This window comes from Larus michahellis, chromosome 1, assembly GCF_964199755.1.
Source record: "Larus michahellis chromosome 1, bLarMic1.1, whole genome shotgun sequence".
Taxonomy (NCBI): domain Eukaryota; kingdom Metazoa; phylum Chordata; class Aves; order Charadriiformes; family Laridae; genus Larus; species Larus michahellis.
In genome coordinates, this window is record NC_133896.1 from 30,403,210 (window position 1) to 30,421,620 (window position 18,411).

Consider the following 18,411-nt stretch of genomic DNA (forward strand, 5'->3'; position numbering starts at 1 on the left):
CAATCTAATATTAATATCTGTGCTTATCAGGACATAAGTATCAGTTCACTGTTTTTACGTTGGTTATACTGAGTGTTTATCCAGTACAAGTGAATAAATATAGAAGATAAAGAAATACTTATGATAATGAACAGCTACGTTGTTGCCTCTGTTATTTGGACTTGAAAAATACATGTTGTAACATAGTTAGCCAATTCTTTAGTGCTACTTTGCATTTTGAATCATGTGCACTGCATATTGTTGTGCATCACCACTGATAACTGTAATTTATTTTGTTCCAATGTTGCAACATTCCAGTTAGCAGAGACTAAGGATTTGATTCTCAGACGCCCAGCCCTATTTTCTGATTATCTGAATAAGCGCAGTACCTTGAAGAGAGGTTTCACAACAGTCAAGACCAGCTGCTGGGGTTTGAATTGTGCGGCGTTCATGCAAACAAAACCTGGGCTTTGCTGATTTATGTTTAATGCTATAGAAAAGCATGGAGTGGGCAGGAGGGAATAGCAAGGTGGCATTGTGCCTTTTGTGCCAGTCTATAATCTGGTGTTGAACTTCTGTCAAGTAACCTCACCTGGTCTAGAAGGCAGCTCTCACCTCAAGAACAGGGACCAAAGTAAAATCATTGTACTCCAGTCGTTCTACAATCCAGGACCAGAAGTTAGGTATAACATAAGATACCTTTGTCCTTTTCATGAATGTTATTCTGAATATCACTGATGACCAATCAAAGGTAGGAGGATTTAGGGATTACAGTTGCAGAGCTAGAAATTAGCTGAAGAGAGGAGAGGAGTGGGAAATGGGGAAAAACAATTTCTTTTTCTTTTTACTATCTTCAGACAGGAGAAATTCAAATGTATAACAGCATCTAGATAAGTACAAAATCAGACAAATACAACTCCCCCATTTTTGCCTGTATTGGGATTTAGAGCCACATGCAGCTTTTAGGATGCAGATGCATCTTGAATTTTATGGTTTTCCTTATTTTTTTTTTGTTTGTTTTGTTTTTGTTTTGTTTTGGGTTTTTTGTTTTTTGTTTTGTTTTTGTTTGTTTTGTTTTAATTTCTGAGGGGTTGTCTTTTTTAGCATGCCACATTGCATTTCATTGTTTGGTCTTTTCTGTCTCTGACATAATGTTCTGTTTGACATCCGTTTTTGTTTGGATAGTTCTATCTCAGTAGCTGGAAAGAAATTTTCCAGGGTTTCCTACTCCACAAGACTGTCGAGCCCCCCAGGTGAAGACCTCAGTTTTCTGTTTCCTTTGAAGTCAAAATCTCAAGTGTTAGGGAGTGCGCTGGTATTGTTCTGGAGTGTTGCTTTTGTACTCACTTGAAGGGCATACAGTTAACTGTGGTTTATCCATGGAAGATTTGAAAAAACCCTACAGTTATTTGCTCAGATTTATTCAACCTGACAAAGAAGGATATGCACTCTTTGTAGTGGCTAGGGAAAGTAATATATATTCACTGGGTGATTAAAATCTAAGCTCTTCCTTTGATGTATCTGTTGACTAAACATTCCCTCTGTTATTGAAGTATGGGTAGGTTGAAAGATGACATTTCTAATGTTACTGACATCACAGTGTCTGTGAAATTATCTTTCTGGTTTTATTCTGGACTGTAGCTCTGAAATAGAAGTTTGTTTTAAACTTCTATGCATATGGATATTTTTCAGACTACAAAAAAAACTTCTTAGTGCTTTTAGTAAGATACTAATTTCCTTGCCAAGATTTATTAGACACCTAACTAAGTCTGACAGGGACATAATTATAAGGAATATATCCCTCTCTTGCAGAGTAGCCTGAAGGAGTACTGGTCATCACATTGCATTTCCATCTGTTTGCTGCGTTCTCTGAAGTGTGATCTATGTTGAATGTATCTGAAAGCTATGGGTATGAGGGAGAGTGAGGTTCAATCAGCATGTAGTCATATATCCATCAATCGCATGCTTCCAGTGCTATTGTCTCAATTTGAAGATATCATGGTATGATTCCCAAGAATTTGTTTGTAATAGACCTCTGAAATGTCTAGCTGGCTTTGGGTACTCATCATTGTGGCTCCTGCAGAGCCTGAAATTAAAAGTTCTGACAAGAAGCCAGGAATAAATCTCTCTGTGTCACGCTCGCTTTCCTACTCTCGTTCTCTGTTGCTGCTCTCTCTCCCTCCCACTTTCTGTTTTTGTTTTGGACCAGCCTTACTGCTGCTTCATAGTTACGTATGATGGTAATATTTTTTGTCACCCCGGCAAGCACACTGAATAAAGGTTCTAATGAAAATACAATTTTTCTGATTTATTCCCAGTCAATTAGGACAGACTTCATGCATTTCATTGTCTCAAGCTGATTTTGTGTTTTTACAGTGCTTTCAGCCACCTGTCATTCTGTCACTTGTGCTGACTTCAGTGTATAGGAATATTAACTCTGACCTATAGGGAATAACAGTGAACTGTCACTGTTTATAATTTTAACATTTTTTAATTGTTTCATTACCTTTTTTCTTTCCAAAATTACTGGTTTTTTTCAGTCCTCACATGAGGTGGTTTTGTTGCTTAGGATTTTACAGATTGATGTGCTCCTCTAGCATTTTGTTAATAGTGGGTTTCAAGTGAGTCTTAATCTGTTTACAACATTGAATGTAAGTGACACAAATAACTGGTAATATGATTTCTTAGTTGGCAGTGGTGGATTTTTTGTGACTCCTCTTGTAATGCTGGATATATACTTTAAAATGTTATCATATGGACATCTTGATGTGCATTTATGTTTTTTTTCTGTTGAGTTTCATTGCATGTTTGGTATTACATAATGGTGTGGAAAAGGGAACCCCCCCATGGATATATAAATTCATTAAATCAAATGGACTGTTTTCAAGTGAGATGGACGATGACAGCGTATGTGCAACTTTATATGCAAGTTCTATTGCAAACAGTTCAATACCAAGGATTATAGCAAGTAGCCTGACCAGCGATCTCTGACGAAGCACACTTGTTTCAGCAGCAAACATTATCGAATGTTCTATTCCATTATGCATAATAGCAGTTGTAATTATTCTGTGGCAGTTTCTCCTAACTTTATTATTAGGATTGCTGTACCTAAGCCTGTGAGCTCATGTTCTGTTCCCCAAGCTATAAGCAAATAAGTTGTGACCTTCTGGTATTCACTAGCAGCATAACAACTATCAAGTTAATCATTATTTATAGTAAAAGGGCATGCTTTTAGCCTCCTACTTACAGAACCTCATGTCCTGTGAGGCTTCATCATATGGCTGGGGATCTCAATTTGCATGCTTTTAGCATTAGATTAGTTAGTAATTGGGAAGAGTGAATGTTTTGTGACTTCTGCACCACAGTTCTAAATTAAGACCTGTGTGTCTCATTTGTAGCAGGCTATTATGCCAAGAAATCAGGCAAACAAGTTATAATGCTTCAAGCTAGAGGAAGGAAGAAGCCCTGGTATTATTTTGTTTCTTGTAAAAATAAAGAGCCCTTGTGACCCTATTTGTTGACTACTTTTTCAGAAGCTGTATTTTTGTTTTGCTAGACCTGAGACCTTACTACTAGTAAAAATGTCATGGGGAGTAAGTTGTCTCTGAATACACTGCATTAAATTCTTTCTATGCTTTTTTTTTTGTGTGTGTGGAATCACAATTTATGTTATTTACGTTAGAGAGACTTGCTGAAGGATTTAGATTATTTTTTTTAATGGAAAAATGTAATTCTTGATGTAAAATGGAAGTTGTTTCCTTCTAGTTTTCCTTACATTACTTCTACTAAAACAGTATTTTTGTCTGTGCATTTTGAATATGTCAGGTTGTTTAGTGGGAAAGAGAGAAAAAAATCTACATTGCCGTCTATCTCTCAAACATAATTCTAATGTGTAACGAGTTGTATATCTACTCTGTATGTCAAAACCACATGAGCAACGTATTGTTAAAAATAGAAAGCAATATGGTATTACATTCAGAGTGCTTTAAGTTAAAAAGATTATGCAATATCCAAATGTATTTAAACTCTAAAGCATTTCCTTTATTTAAATACAGAAAACAGTAGGAGTCAACTGGGATAATGCAACTAGGGTATACTGTAGCTACCTGGTGTATTTCTCTGTAAGATTAAGTTGATGTAGATTTAGTTGAGAGGAAAAGTTTGTGAACACTCATGTAAATCTTTTCTAAGTATCAGCTATGCAATACATTACCTTTTGGAACAATGGGTTTAAAATTTCCATTTGTTTTGACTTTCTCTTTTGGCCCTTTAAGGTAGATCTTTTTGAGTACCAAGCAGTTTACTTTGTAAGAATATGCCATATATATGATTCCTGCTTTGTAAAATTGGCCTCTTTGCCTTATATTTAGTATAATTTTTAGGTTGTGGCCCATATGTACCTGCATTTGGTAAAATGAGTATGACTGTGAATTGTTTGTGAACTTGTATGTAAATAATTTGTTTGTAAAGATACTATTATTTGATGGAAGAGGCTAAGAAGGTGGACAATCGTTCTGGAATATCCTGATTAAAAAAAATATTATCAAATATCTTCTACTTAAGTTATGGTTTTCATTTATCTGGCTCTTGCAATGCGTATACTCTAGTAGATAAAATAGCAATAGGTGTTAATATATTTATAGTTTAGACTTGGACCATATCTCAGTGGATATTAAGGTGATTTGCTTTGATCTGCAGACTTACTTGGCTAGAAATTTGCCCTTATAGTCCACAGCTCAAAATGTAACTAGCCTCATTTGCTGTTTGACTAAACATATTGCGACATTTCCCTCCCCCCACCCTGACATACTTAGTCTTTTGATCTATTATATTCCTTGCTGTTCATGGGAATTACACCTAGTCAAGACCCCAGCACGTTCTTTCTCGTTGCCCTTGGAAAAGCTAATTTTTCACAGATACCATGTGAGAGAGGTCTTTATCAACTGGTTTGGTTAGCAAAGAAAAGATGAATGAGGAAACTGTAGTAAAAAGAAATCAGCACTTTTAAATCGCTTTTGAAGTTTCGAATAAATACTAAGTATCCGTCTTGGTTTAGGAGCATAGTTTTTAGCCTGGATTACTCTTAAATACTTTCTGTCTTAATACAAGGAGTATTTGTATTGAAATAACCCCTGTAAAAATCAACGAAGACAGTACTGTGATGGGCTACTTCCTTCCTCTGCCCTTTCTGATGGGTTAACTCAGAGCCAGCATTGACCAGGTACCCTGGTTTTGTACCCTGTCACACAAAAGAATTGTGTACAGTTCTATGTACCTCCTAATACTCTGTACTAATTAATTACTTGGTTATTTTAATGTTGATGTTAGTGAACAGCCTCATTTCACTGTATGGTTCTCTGAGAGTTCGTGCTTCTTCGTATCCTGTTACAGAAGGCTCACATTTACTGGCAGCGTCAGCGTATGCTGTAGGTGTAGGGTTTGTTTTTTCCCTTTGCAAAAGGTGAGAATTAGTATTGTTACAAGTACCTATTTAATTTTTAGTGCATTATGCTTGTATAAGCAGTAAGATGCCTGCAAAAAGTTTGCTTTTTCTGGGGCTTAGTGTTCTTGGTTCTCCTTTGGTTTTAATATTAAATGATATGCAGTAAAGGCAATCACTTCTTTTCATCAGACTTGTCATAAGTATGTGTAATTTAATTTGCATGCGGTAGTGCATTGAAAGATGCGAACTACACTTTGTCATAAAAGAATGAGATTTAACATGGCATTTAATAAAGACATATATTTCCCAGAATGCAACAGGTTGTGGGTGGGTACAACAGTTTCTTCAATGGGTACATTTTTACTGCTTTTAATGGATTGCACCTGTTGATGGAATGAGAGTTAGGTGGAAGATTCACAGAGGAAATGTAGATCTAAAGCTATTTTTTCCCCCCTTTCTCAGCCTTCTTTGAATCCTGGGGGAAGACAAGCATCTGATGTAGTGCTCTTAAACCACTGGAGCATTCGAAATTATGATGTACAACGTGGGGACATTGTATCATTGGTGTAAGTAATTTCACATCTATTTCAATACATGTTTATATAAATGTTGAACCATCAGTATTTAATATTTAATGTACAATACTAAGTAGATATATGAACAAGGAACATGAATTTTTTAATAATGCATTATTGTCATTCCTATAAACAGTTTTCAAAATTCAGATGTTTGAAGAATGCATTACCAAGATTTTACTTGAAAGGAATGTAAGATATTACAGTATAAATATAAAGATATTACAGTATAAATGTGTACCAAAACTGCCAAGAAAAAAGCGCTGTGAGATGAAGAGAGAAAATAGATAAAACATTATGTGGCTTAATGGAGTATACTTTTTGAGTTGTTTGGCTGTACACTCATATTTGTGAGAAAAATAGTGTTTCTTTACCAATTAATACTAACTTTTTTTTTTCCCCCTGGAGAAATCTGGCTACTGAATAAAATTTTAAATAAGATCACAAGAATTCAGCTGTCTCCATAAAGGACAAATGTAGCAAAACAAAAAAATAATTTTTCAAATTATTATGGGGAGGTCTATGTATCAAGCCAAAAGGTGGCAGTGTTTCGCTGTTGAAAATATGCAAGACTAAGAGAGGACAGAAACTCCATTTCAGCCTTAATGTAATAATAGAAATGGAATGTCAAAGTGTGCGTAACTGACGCAATGATATAATACATACTCATCGTACATGCTTGGATAGTTGAAGCTTAAGGTTTTAGTTTTGTAAGTGAAATGCACAATATGTAGATTATAACAGAACTCTCTTTGGAAGCTATATTGTCTGTCTTCCTTTTTGTTGTATATCTCTTCTGATTGTCCCATTTTTTTGCCTACCTCTTCACTGTAGTGGTAATTTATATGACAATTTTCATTACCAGCTCTTAAAGCAAACTACACTTTATGGTGTGTCTTATTGTCTGGCATTTAAGATTTTCTGTAAATGGTCTAGCTACAAATATGAATTTATTCATGTTTCCAACACCTAATATTGCAAAAGGTCTCCAATTTCAGGTCACTTAATGACTCCTTGTAAAATTTGATTCTGCCTACGTGTGCATCTCTCTGTCCAAGTCATGCTCTGGTGATTGTTTAGAACAGTGAATGTAACTGATTAGTAATTAATAGACTGAACAGAAGATGAGCATGTTGTCTGATCAGAAAACAGAATGAATAGTTTCATTCTTATTATACTTCTTGAAGGTTTGTGGTACCATCTGAGCCATCTGCATTGATTGCTTTCACTCTGCTATATCTTTGGGCATGATAACTAATATTTTAGATGCTGTGGGTTTTTTCATATGTATTGAAAATTTTGCCTATTATTGGTGGAGCTTATGTACACCCACATGGAAGAAGTCACATTGTATTTAGGCACTGTACTGAGGTTTTTCTTAATCTTCAGGGAAGTACTCTGAATAATCAGACTAGAGAATTAAAAAAACACTTTAACAACAATACAAAGGAAGTTAAACAATGTAAAAATAATCTATTGAATAGTTCTGATATGAAAATAGTGAAGGATATTTTATGTATCAGTAAAAACTTTTAAGTTGTTAAGTACTTCATGATAGGGGTCTGTTAGAAGCAGCTTTGGCCTACCAGCTTATTGTAATGTGAAGTTTTTAATTGTGTTGTAAAGACTTGCAGGGTACAGTATCTGGATGTAATTTTGTACCCATGTGAGTTGTTTGAGACTTAAGTTGTGGTACATGAGACTTTCATTGTGTAAACGGGTTAGTATTTTTATCATTTTCATTTCAGTTCTTTACCTATGATTTCTATAACTCACTTGTGAATAGACAACCTATGTATGTATATGTATGAATTTTACTTGGTGGCCTTCAGAGGATATGGCTGATTTAGGCGAGGCATGAACAGGGAAGGCCAGTCTCCCATCAGCTGCTGCTTTTTCTGTTCCTGTTAGAAATTCAGATGAGAAAGTGTTGGTGTGACTGAGATAGGCAGATGGGTATGTAAACCGTCTTTCCTTTCATATCCTGCTTGGCTGCTTAACATTTTCCTGCTGTCTCCTCGTTGCCAAGTCATAGCAGAAAATAACTATGAGGTTGTGGGAGCGTGGTCTTTTGCAGAACGAGCTGAGGTCAAATATTCCTTCATGGCAGCTTGACCAGGGCCATCCAAGCTCTTTGCTTTCTTCATACCATCAGAAATACTGTGTCACTCTGGGTGGGTGCTGTTTCTATCACAACTCTTAAAAGGGATTGTTGAGATCCCAACTGGCAAAGTCCTGTGGAAGTAGATGGCTGCCAGCCAAACCTTGGAGCAAAGAGATGAGTTAATCTTGGTGGCCCTGGACGCCCGAAGAGAGATCACCCAGCCTGTGATTACGTGTGCAATACTGCTTGCAGATCCAAAAGTTTTTCTTCTCTGATCCAGTGTAGTTCTTGATGAACATACATTTTTGTTATTTGCTGACTTTGGTAAAAACTGAGCACCCAAGTACTTCGTGGTGGTTGTGGCTGGTTAAGGTATTAAATGTAGACTGCAAGTTTATGGAAACATGTGCTGTGTCTCTGTTATCCCTGTCGCTGCATCTGATGTGGATGTAACTATGCATCACAACCACAGCTGTGAAATCAGCCACTGTCTGTGCACACATGTGCATATACCTGGCTTTAGACATAATATTTAGGATGGCATTAACCCTTAAAAGTATAAAATCAGAGTCAGATAAAAACAGTGGAGCCAATAAGTTGGTAGCAAAGAATGATTTGTTCACTCACAGTTTAGTGTTTTACAAATAGTTAAATCTTACCTCAGCGTTTTAGAAGATGTTTTAAAGTAATGTTTTTGCTTTTGGCTTAAACTCTTCCTTGTTGATACCAGAATTAAGAGAGCTCAATGTTACATCTCACAGCTTTGGAACTCACAATTTTAAGTTGGTTCAGAACTAAGGGAAATTAATATCATCCTTAATTTGATCACTTGCTTGAGTGCTTAATTTAGATACTGCTATATTACTGGGACTTAATAAATTAAAAATCAAAACAGGAATATTTTTTCAATAAATTAAATAATTTCCATCATTCTGTGTTCCAGAATGCTACCTTTGCATCTCTGAAACAGATGCAAAAAAGAAGTGTGTTATTTTCTTTGGTTTGGAAATGCATTTATTTATCTTCAAAGAGAGAATGTAGTCATGTGGCACAGGAGATCATCTTTAAAAGATAAATGAATGCCTGTTTTTGCCAGGCGGACCTTGATCAGAGCTCTGCTGAGGTATATCCCAACAGTTACGTAGAACTTCATCAGATATTGCAGAATGAGTTATCGGATGTGTAGACTTCTCCCAGCTGGTTTTACTCTGTAAAGTTTGAATGCCAACAACATTGTAGCATCACAGTGTGGGCTGTACAGCTCATGCGGGTCCTTAGGAATACATGCTGCAACTGTACTTCCTGGTACTAATCGAGATAGTGCTCTTCTGTTGTGTATTAATGGGCATTTTTGCCAGCTTACCTATATGTAATTTGATTTCTACTGTGTACAAATGTAAGTGGTGTTGTAAAAAGGTGTTGCCAAAGAGTGATTTATAGGTCTAGAATTCATTTTGGTTGTCTCTACTGAAAACCCTATATCCTGAATGTAAAATCTTGCCTTCTTTTTATTACAAAATTCCTGTCCTAATATAGAAAAAAGTTGTTACAACATGTAGAAGATCGCAAAAATCAGCATATGTATACTGTGTATGTAGAATTTTATCTAGATAACAAAATTTAAGTAAGCTTTTGAAATGAAGACACAACAGTACTAATTCAAACATTTAAAATGTGGGTTTTTTTAAGATAAATAAAAGTTTGGACCTAGTCTTGTTCTTTACTTGTTTAATAGGGTTTTAACAAAGGAGTTAGCAGTGACTGTAGTATATATAGGGTTGTTAAATTTTGAATGATGAAATTGCAAGGCTGTAAATATTCACAGATACTGATTTTAGCATTTGGAGTTTATGTTACTTCTCTAACAGAGAGAAAACCTTCTCTAAGGTGTGACTGAGAGCAGGAACCTACTTGCTGGGTAGGTTGCCAGGTGTCCCTCCTTTACTAATTTAGAATGTGTGCTTATGCATTTAATAAAAATAGCTATGCTAATGTAATCTGGAAAAAGACTGAGAACTAATGCTGTTTGTTCTGTACATTCTGAATGGTAACACTCTTCTAAAGTTTTCAATTATAATAGCTAAATGAAAATGGGCAGTATATTTAAAAACATGTTTTTAAAGGTCAGCTATAATAATAAAGAAATAAATGTTGTATATTTTGTCAGCTTCTTGTGAGTTCTTATATAAAAGGATAATTGCTTTAAGTACAAAAACAACTTTTTACATAGAAAATTCCTTGACATTACAAAAAAAAAAAGCTTACTTCCTATCTTCTACCCTGATGAAAGATATTAAGTAGCTTCTGTCACTGCTTCCTCTGACTATAAGGTTATATTCAGGCCTTGCAGCAAACTCCCTTACTTTTGGTAACTGCTAAGTATTTTTCTGTAAGGTTACATGTTTTGAGCTCTGAAAAATCCAGTGTAGATCAACACTCTGGAGGAAGAATCAAAGTACTGCACGTGAGGTTGTCTCTGCTGCTGTATCCCTCACTGATACCTGTTCAGAAATGAGAATTGGAAGATAGTTGCTGTGATGATTTTATGTGATGGTTCAACAAGTTTCAGCCTATTCACACAAAACTGAATAATCCAAATTTTGAAGGAATGTGGTCTTGTTCAGTTGATGGAAGCAAGAGTTCTCACGTGGTGCGAAGTGAATACATACTATTCATAAAACATCACTAATTGGAATTTCATTAAGACGACTAGCCTAGTAAAATAAAAATCAGTAAGAAGGTACTTATTGAAGGAACTGCCTTGAATTTGAATCAGTGGTTGTAATTATGAAAAGACTTCCTACTAAATTCTGATAGATGTAACATGAATAGATATTTTAAGAAAGCTTCTTTCTGACTGAAGTACTGTACAACGTTTTACGAATTCCTCTGCCTGACCTTCTTAAGTCTTCCAATTTCTATTCTATTTTTGTTTGTACTTAGGTCCCTGTACCAAGTCATCTGTCTTCTGGCAGGTAGAACACTGCAAAGGAGGTTGTGCTGACATAGAAGCTAAATAATCACTTTACTTTCTGTGCCTCAGTGACCTCAGAAAATCTTTTCCTATTCTGTTCTTTTAGCTGGGGAAAAAAAAGCCCTCGTGTCTTTTCCTGATAAAAATCAAATATTTAGTTCTACTTTTATTATCTTTGTTACAATCTATTCTTAGAGTAGATTTGGTAGGAGTGTGTTAATACTGTTGATGAAAGAAAGACTTGCATCTTGTACTTACAAAGTAAGTAAAATCCATTTTCTAAGGGAAGTTTTTAGATACCGTACATCATCCCTGGTTATATTATGAAGTGCTCTGGTTGGGTTTAAGTGAGCAATTATTGTAATATTGTGGAAACTGAGCAGTTGTGGAGGAAAGAAGTTGTTGTAGTTAAAGTTATGGGTATTTAATTTAAAGTCTGTGGATACGAATAGGAAGTGTACAAGATTTGTTTGCAAGAATCATGACTGGAGAGAGTCTGTCTAGAATCTTTAGGCTGAAAAGTAACATATATGACTGTTACGACTTACAGACCCTTTAGTCATCAAATTGTAATTTGGAGAATTAAAAATAAATATATTTTCTTTTCTAAAAAGTTCATTACGTGGAAGTCAGATGGCCTAGGCCATTTGTGAAAGAAGTGTTAGTTGATTGGGAAGAGTACTGTATTGTTGTAAGCATTGCCAGTGAGAACTTCATATTCTGGTTGATTTTGATTTTTATCAGCCTTGTTATTGAATTAAGTACCATGCTATTGAATTAAGAAAGAAATTGTTGCTTGTTGCATATTTATTAGAGTATCCATTAGAATACTACATTGCAGGTTTACTAAGAACCACTTAATTGATTACTGAGTTAAGCTAATCGGACAGAAGAAAACATTAAGCTTATATACATTAAGCTAACATAAACTGGTAATTAAAAAAGAAGAAATTGTCATTCTATCACAGCAATATATGTCAGATAAAATTATTAAGTCTACATCAGGTAGTTGATAGGATATAAGTGGGTCTGGAACATTGCTCAACGTATGTCAGATAAAATTATTAAATCTACATCAGGTACTTGATAGGATATAAGTGGATCTGGAACCTTGCTATAAGATCAGTAATTTTGCAGATGTTGAGATTTAATAGCAGAAGACCATTAACTGAATCATTTTATTTTTTATTCTAGTTAGCATCCCTTGGATAAATTTATGGACATCAGTGTGGTTGTCAGAAATTCTGTTTAAAATGTGAATTCCTACTAGTTAAAACATAGTTTAGTCTTAATGACTGTTCATAAGATAATTCCATCAGTTCTCATTTGAGGTATTTGTCTTATAGTGGCTGAAGGGTGCGACTTGGAAAAAACTATAAAAGGCTGTTACTGTGTCTTTTGCTGTTGTTTTTGGGATTTTGTTTTGGGTTTTTTTGGGTTTTTTTTTTTTCCTTCTGCATGTAGCCTTTGCTCTTCATTTAAAATACAGCATTGGGGGACTTGACAAAAATAATTAAACTCAGATGCACAGTCTGTGATATTTGAATGAATTTACTGCTGAGATAAATAGCATAAAATTTCACTAAGACACATTCTAGTGAAAGTGGAGGGAAATTGTGTCCTACCAATCTCAGTACCAATTCAATAGCATCAAGATTAAAGCTGGTTTATACAGGATCATCTACTGATCAGTACTCCTTAAGTATTTTTCTTCGTGGCCCATCTGTATTTACACAGGAATAACTGCAAGTTATGGTTATGTTGCAACTCAGCCAATTTAGGATGTGAATAATAAAAACAAGTTCCATTTGAAGTTTCATCCAGACATATATATGTCTGATTCTTTGAAAAGCAAGAAAGATGGGAGGAAAACTAGGTTCTGTTGTAAGGTGATTAGATAAGGTGTTAGCCGCTAATTAATCCATAAGGAGGACCTGTGTTCTGCTGAAGGAGTACTGTTAACAGAAATTTTCAATCTCAAACCAAAATTGATTTATTTATTCATTTGATTAATTTATTTTTACTTCACTTTTTAGTGATCAGGCCTATGAAGAGGAAAAGGGGGGGAAAAACCCATTTTAACAAACAAAATGACTTTTACCTGCCTCTGTTCAATAGAAAAGAGAACAGCATAGAATAGGTTTCCCTACTGTTCTTGATGATGGGCAATCATAGTATGTTGGAGATCCTGGGTCTAAGTGGGCAGCTGCTTGAAATATTGCAGAGATTACAGCTGTGGTTTGATTGGCTGGAAAGCTCTCTGCGATCCTGTAACTCCCTGCCTTACACTGGGATGGCTGACTGCCCTGTGAAGGTCATGTTGAGCAAAGGAGCTTGAAACCTGCCTTGGTTTAGAAAAATGTCACTTTTACCTTTTGAAATATTTATAATTTAGATGCTAGGAACTTGCTTTGCTTTCAGCAGAATCTGGTGATATAAATGCCTGCTGCAATGTATGTACAGAAAGGTAAAAGCATATTTTTCTTAAACCTTTTTTCTTTAACCTTAAGAAAATTGACAACTCTGATAGCGAAATATTTGATATATTTTTTCTCAGTACATTTCCAACTGCTGAGAAGTAATTACTGGTTATTTATGTCTGGCATTACTTGTAGGTACCTAGAGCTAGGAAACATTTTACAAGTCAGTGAAATAGTCTACACAATCTCATTGCTGGAGGAGGCAGGAAATACGATTGTTTCAGCAATTAATGAGGAATTTCAAAGCTCATTCTCTATAGGGTACTCAGATTAGACACATCCTTCTTAAGTAAATTCAGACTGAGCATCTGTGATGGTATAGGATAAAAAAAGTCATGGGTATTCATATCCTTGCACAAAAATATCAAGTATATTTTTGATTATGGTAAGTATAGATGGATCATAATTTTTGAATGTGTACTCCATCTGCTGAACAGATAGGATAGCTTGAAGCTTTAGAGGATTGTTAAACTGAAAGTAAACTGATAGTTTGCTGAAAGTCATTTCCTTCCCTTGAAGGTAAAGGACTTATGGGGAAGCCAATGCACCAACCATGATTTCTAAAGAAGATATGTATCAAAGTACTTAAACTTAGGTTCCACTGAACTGATGAAATTCAGAGTGCTGAACTGATGAAATACTAGATTCAGTTTAAGATAAAGTTCTCACTAGATTAAGATCTTATCTTTCATACTGCTTTACTTGAATTGTGAATGATTCCAGAGTAATACACATTTTGGCTCTAAAGCTGCTGTATCAACTTCTATTCTGAAGAAGTTGTTCTATACTTAAAAAGAGAGGGAGTCAAGAAAAGTCATTTTTGTAGAACAACTCTGCAGATCAGCTTACTCTTTCTTCTTCATATGAAACCATTCTCTTTCAAAGATACACCGTTCCTTAACATCAAGGCTTGCATATTCAAATGCTAAGTTCTATTACCTGCAATAGTATGAAAGCTTTAACACAAAAATGTATGTAGGATGTTGTAATATGATTCAGCAATGCTTGAAACCTAGAATGCAGTAATTTTTCTGAAGCCATGAAGGCTGATAACTTTTATTTTATTTTTCTGAAGTCCTGGACATGTGCTATTAAAAAAATGAAATCGGTTGTTCTATAGTTTTTGAGTACGCAAAAAGATACCTAAATACATTTTAGCATTTTGTGCAATTAGGCTGCTTTTGTTTTGTGTACAGTCTGCGAAATACTGAGGTGATATTTTATTATACGGGGTATTTCATACAGTGTGTTCTTGGACAAATTGTAGTTTAAATACTGCCACAGCTGACTTCATATCTTGTAGTAATAACTTCCCCTAAGCCAGTTTAGTCAGTTGTATTATGAGCAACCATAAATATTAACTGCAGAATGTTACTTCTAGGAATCTTTCAATGAACTATACATATGCTGACAAAGTGTATTCTGCTTACACATCAAAAATATTTATTTCCAATCTAATTGGTGAAGTTGGAAGAAAAACCATGGGTCTTGACCCGTGCTGAGTATATTGTGGACATGAATATTTTTGCATGTAATAAGCAGAGTCTTGGCCTTGTTTTCTGTTTTTTCATCCTGTTAGCAAAGGCAAAAACAAGGGAATGGCAAATTATCAGGTTTAAAATTATAATTAACCTTATCATCACTGTATTTTCTAGGGAAATTATGTTAGGCTGTATTCATGAATGTAACATTAGTTTTTTATGTGCAATCAGCTGCTCCTGGAAAGTTAACTTGGACAGAATTTATCTTTAAATACATGCTTGTATATTTGTTCAGCTGAGAGAGGACCTTACTGCTGTTGTCAGCTGTCTGTCTGTAGATTAGCTACAGAGAAATGGAGTCAAACTCTTCTCAGAGGTGTGCAGCAAAGGGACGAGAGACAATCATCACAATTGCAGCAAGGGGCATTCTGACCAGATATAGGGGGGGAAAAAAATGCACAATAAGAATGGCTAAGTCATTAGCCAGAGAGACTGTGAAACCTCCATCCTTTGAGGTATTTAAAACTTGACTAGCAGAAGCCTGAGCACCCTGATCTACCTTTGAAGTTGCATCTGTTTTGGCCAGCAGTTGAAGTAGATGACTCCCAGAGGTCCCTTCCAACCTGAGTTATTCTGTTTGTCCACATCAAATGAAATTTCAGCAATGGAACTTTTAAGATATGAGACATAATTGCTATACCCTTTCAAAGCTAGTCGTCAACATTACCAGTTAGTGTTTACAACATGCATTATGATGTTTTTAATTTACTTTATAGTCAAACCATGACAAAGTGGAGTTTCTAAAAGCCTCTTATTGTGTAGATGTGGTTGTGATATTTGTCTTCTAGCGGATTCTGAAAGACCCAGTCTGGAAGACTGTTGTGTTAATAGCTGAATGTACAGAGAATGGTAAGATTGCATTTGGGTTTTATAACTAGATAGTGAATTCTCTACAGGAGAAACAATGAGTAGATTCAGGCAGATGCGTATGGTGAAACAATCAGTGGGGTGGGTGGCAGCCTGAATGCAGATGGCTGAACGTTGGGTCATGTTTAACATACTATAGTAAAAGGGAACTGCTTTGCAAATGTATGTGGAGAGCAGTTCCCAAGTGAGAAGAGAAGCCTGGAAAAGTACACAAGTAATTGTTTGCTCACTTGTTAAATTTTCAATTAAGTCTGACCAGATTCATTCATAAGGGACAGAGTCAACATTTTGACTGTAAATCAGAGAAATGTGTCAGGAATGTAGTATAAAAGACACCTAAAATGAAGGCAAAAAATTTAATGTGATAGAAAACTGAAAGCAAAGAGAGGGGTTACCAATAAATTTTAGTGTCACGGCTGTAATTTAGTGGCTTGATGTAGGAAGAATCTACAAGAATCTTTTTATTTATTTCGTAAATATAACTTAAATTGATTTGAACTTGACCTGTCTCCTCTGGCAATGTGGAGCAGAACAATCTAGCCTGCTACTCTCTAGTCACTCTGCTCAGATTTTCCGTGGTAGCATAGGTATCTTCTTTCATGAAATGCACCTTTCATGAATTTCACCTTTGTGAAATGTAAAAATGTAGTATATAAATAGAAACTTGGGCTAGGGAAAAAGGTAGAAGTAAAACTTTATAGTTCACTTAAAACCGAGATCCATAGCATAATGCCATTTAGGGTTTTGGTAATTAATAGCGTGTATCCTAAAGCAAAAGAGAGATACCTAGTGAGTGTATTTCATGTGTTATGTGTTGGTTTATGGGTTTGCTTTAAGGGACAAACTAGTTGCATTCTCAGAACAATAACTTTGATGTTTCGAGAACTAGGGCAACTGTAATGAGAGAAGTGTGGTCTTGCCATATAAAGGGAAGTATATTGTCAGCAAGCAAAAGATAATAGCATCCTGTACACCCAGAAGGCCTGCTGTGATGTTTGCGTCTGCATAAGATCCCCTTCGCCCTTAGAACAGTCTATTTTTAAACTGGTGCTGAGTTTGACCTTAGTAAAGAGATACTGTTGGAAGATATTTAAATGCGTGATCACGCACAGTGTGTTCCACAGTCCTATAGGACACTGACAGTAGTATTTTTTCCTACAGCAGATTTGTATTCGTTTGCACTTTCCTTGATTTCAAAGGCTTATCTGTTTAACATTAAAGGGGAAAACTTAATTACAAATTATATTCCGTATCCTTAATTGATAATAGCTTAGCTGAATCCACGAGACAGAATTAGAGTCTTAGCTTCATTGTTCCAAACAGCTTATGATGAGATGGTTTCAGATCTCTGATTTAAATAGGAACAGCTTCCACAGAACGTGAAATGCTAACTTTGTTGTTAACTACATTTTCCTCACTGTGAGCTGTGATTTCTTTGTAAAACTTGTGAAGAACGTAGATTGTTCTGCGTCAGTATAACCACTACTCCATGGCAACAGCATGCACACCTTTTGAGAGTTGAACGGGGTTGTTGGTATAGTTGACGTGTTTATTGTAACATGTTTAAAATACCTTGCAAAGCCAGAAATTTGTAAGAACAATAATCTTTCATGGGCGTCTTGTGATTTTCTAAGATAATGTTTTACCTTTACATTATCCCATGATATCTGGACTGTAATATTGAATGTTAGCTAGATTTTTTTTAAATAAGTTGACTTAGCGCTTGTCGCCCTTACTGCATGAAACGTTATGTTCTCCTGTGGTCAGACAGTGCTTTTTGCGCATCAGCAGAACTGCACTACTACTGCTACCTTGAGAGAGAGGGTACTTTGTTCCATACATTTTAAAACTGACAGTGATGAGAAGGTGTGATGTTAGGATGAATCTTTACTGGGAGAAATTTATGATGTTGTGAAAATGTGTTAGCAAACATTAAGTTCAACCTGGTTTAGCAAAACAAAGGACCTCTGAATGTCTGAACCCAAATTTAGCAAAAAAGAAGTGCATCGCAATATCTGAAACTTTGTCTAGATGCTTTTTAGTTTTGATAATTGAAACAGCTGAGCACGTTCATATAGCACGTTTCCTCCTCTTTATTTCCTCTTTAATTTATCCTTTTTAAGGCAATATCTCAGTGGTCATCTTTGATAGAGTTTGAGTAGCTGGTTTCCCAATTCTAGTGGTAAATGCTCATTTGTAATCCTGTGGCCGTGACTGATGCTGAAGAGATTACAGAGTATGTGAATGCATAAAGTAGGTTGAGGTTTATGTAAGTATTTAGACAGCGTGATAGTTGATTCTGTGTTGTGTTATCTTAGAACTGGAGGACTGTGGTCTGCAGTTTAAGAGCTGTTGTCTCACACTTTTCTAAAGTCTGCCACTGTTATTCCAGCTGTCTAATTCTAAATAGTTTCCACTTTTCTCCTTTAGAACACTTAACAGGTGTTT

At 35.5% G+C, this 18,411-nt stretch overlaps 1 protein-coding gene across 5 annotated transcripts in view; it reads left to right on the plus strand.

Annotated features, from left to right (window-relative positions):
- IMMP2L (inner mitochondrial membrane peptidase subunit 2) overlaps positions 1 to 18,411 on the plus strand; it is a 471,260-nt gene that overhangs the window by 12,933 nt on the left and 439,916 nt on the right. For all 5 annotated transcript variants that reach the window (XM_074607690.1, XM_074607858.1, XM_074607532.1 and 2 more), the window contains one exon: positions 5,885 to 5,988. In XM_074607690.1, coding sequence (XP_074463791.1) covers positions 5,885 to 5,988 — 104 coding nt within the window. The remainder of the gene's footprint in view (positions 1 to 5,884; positions 5,989 to 18,411) is intronic.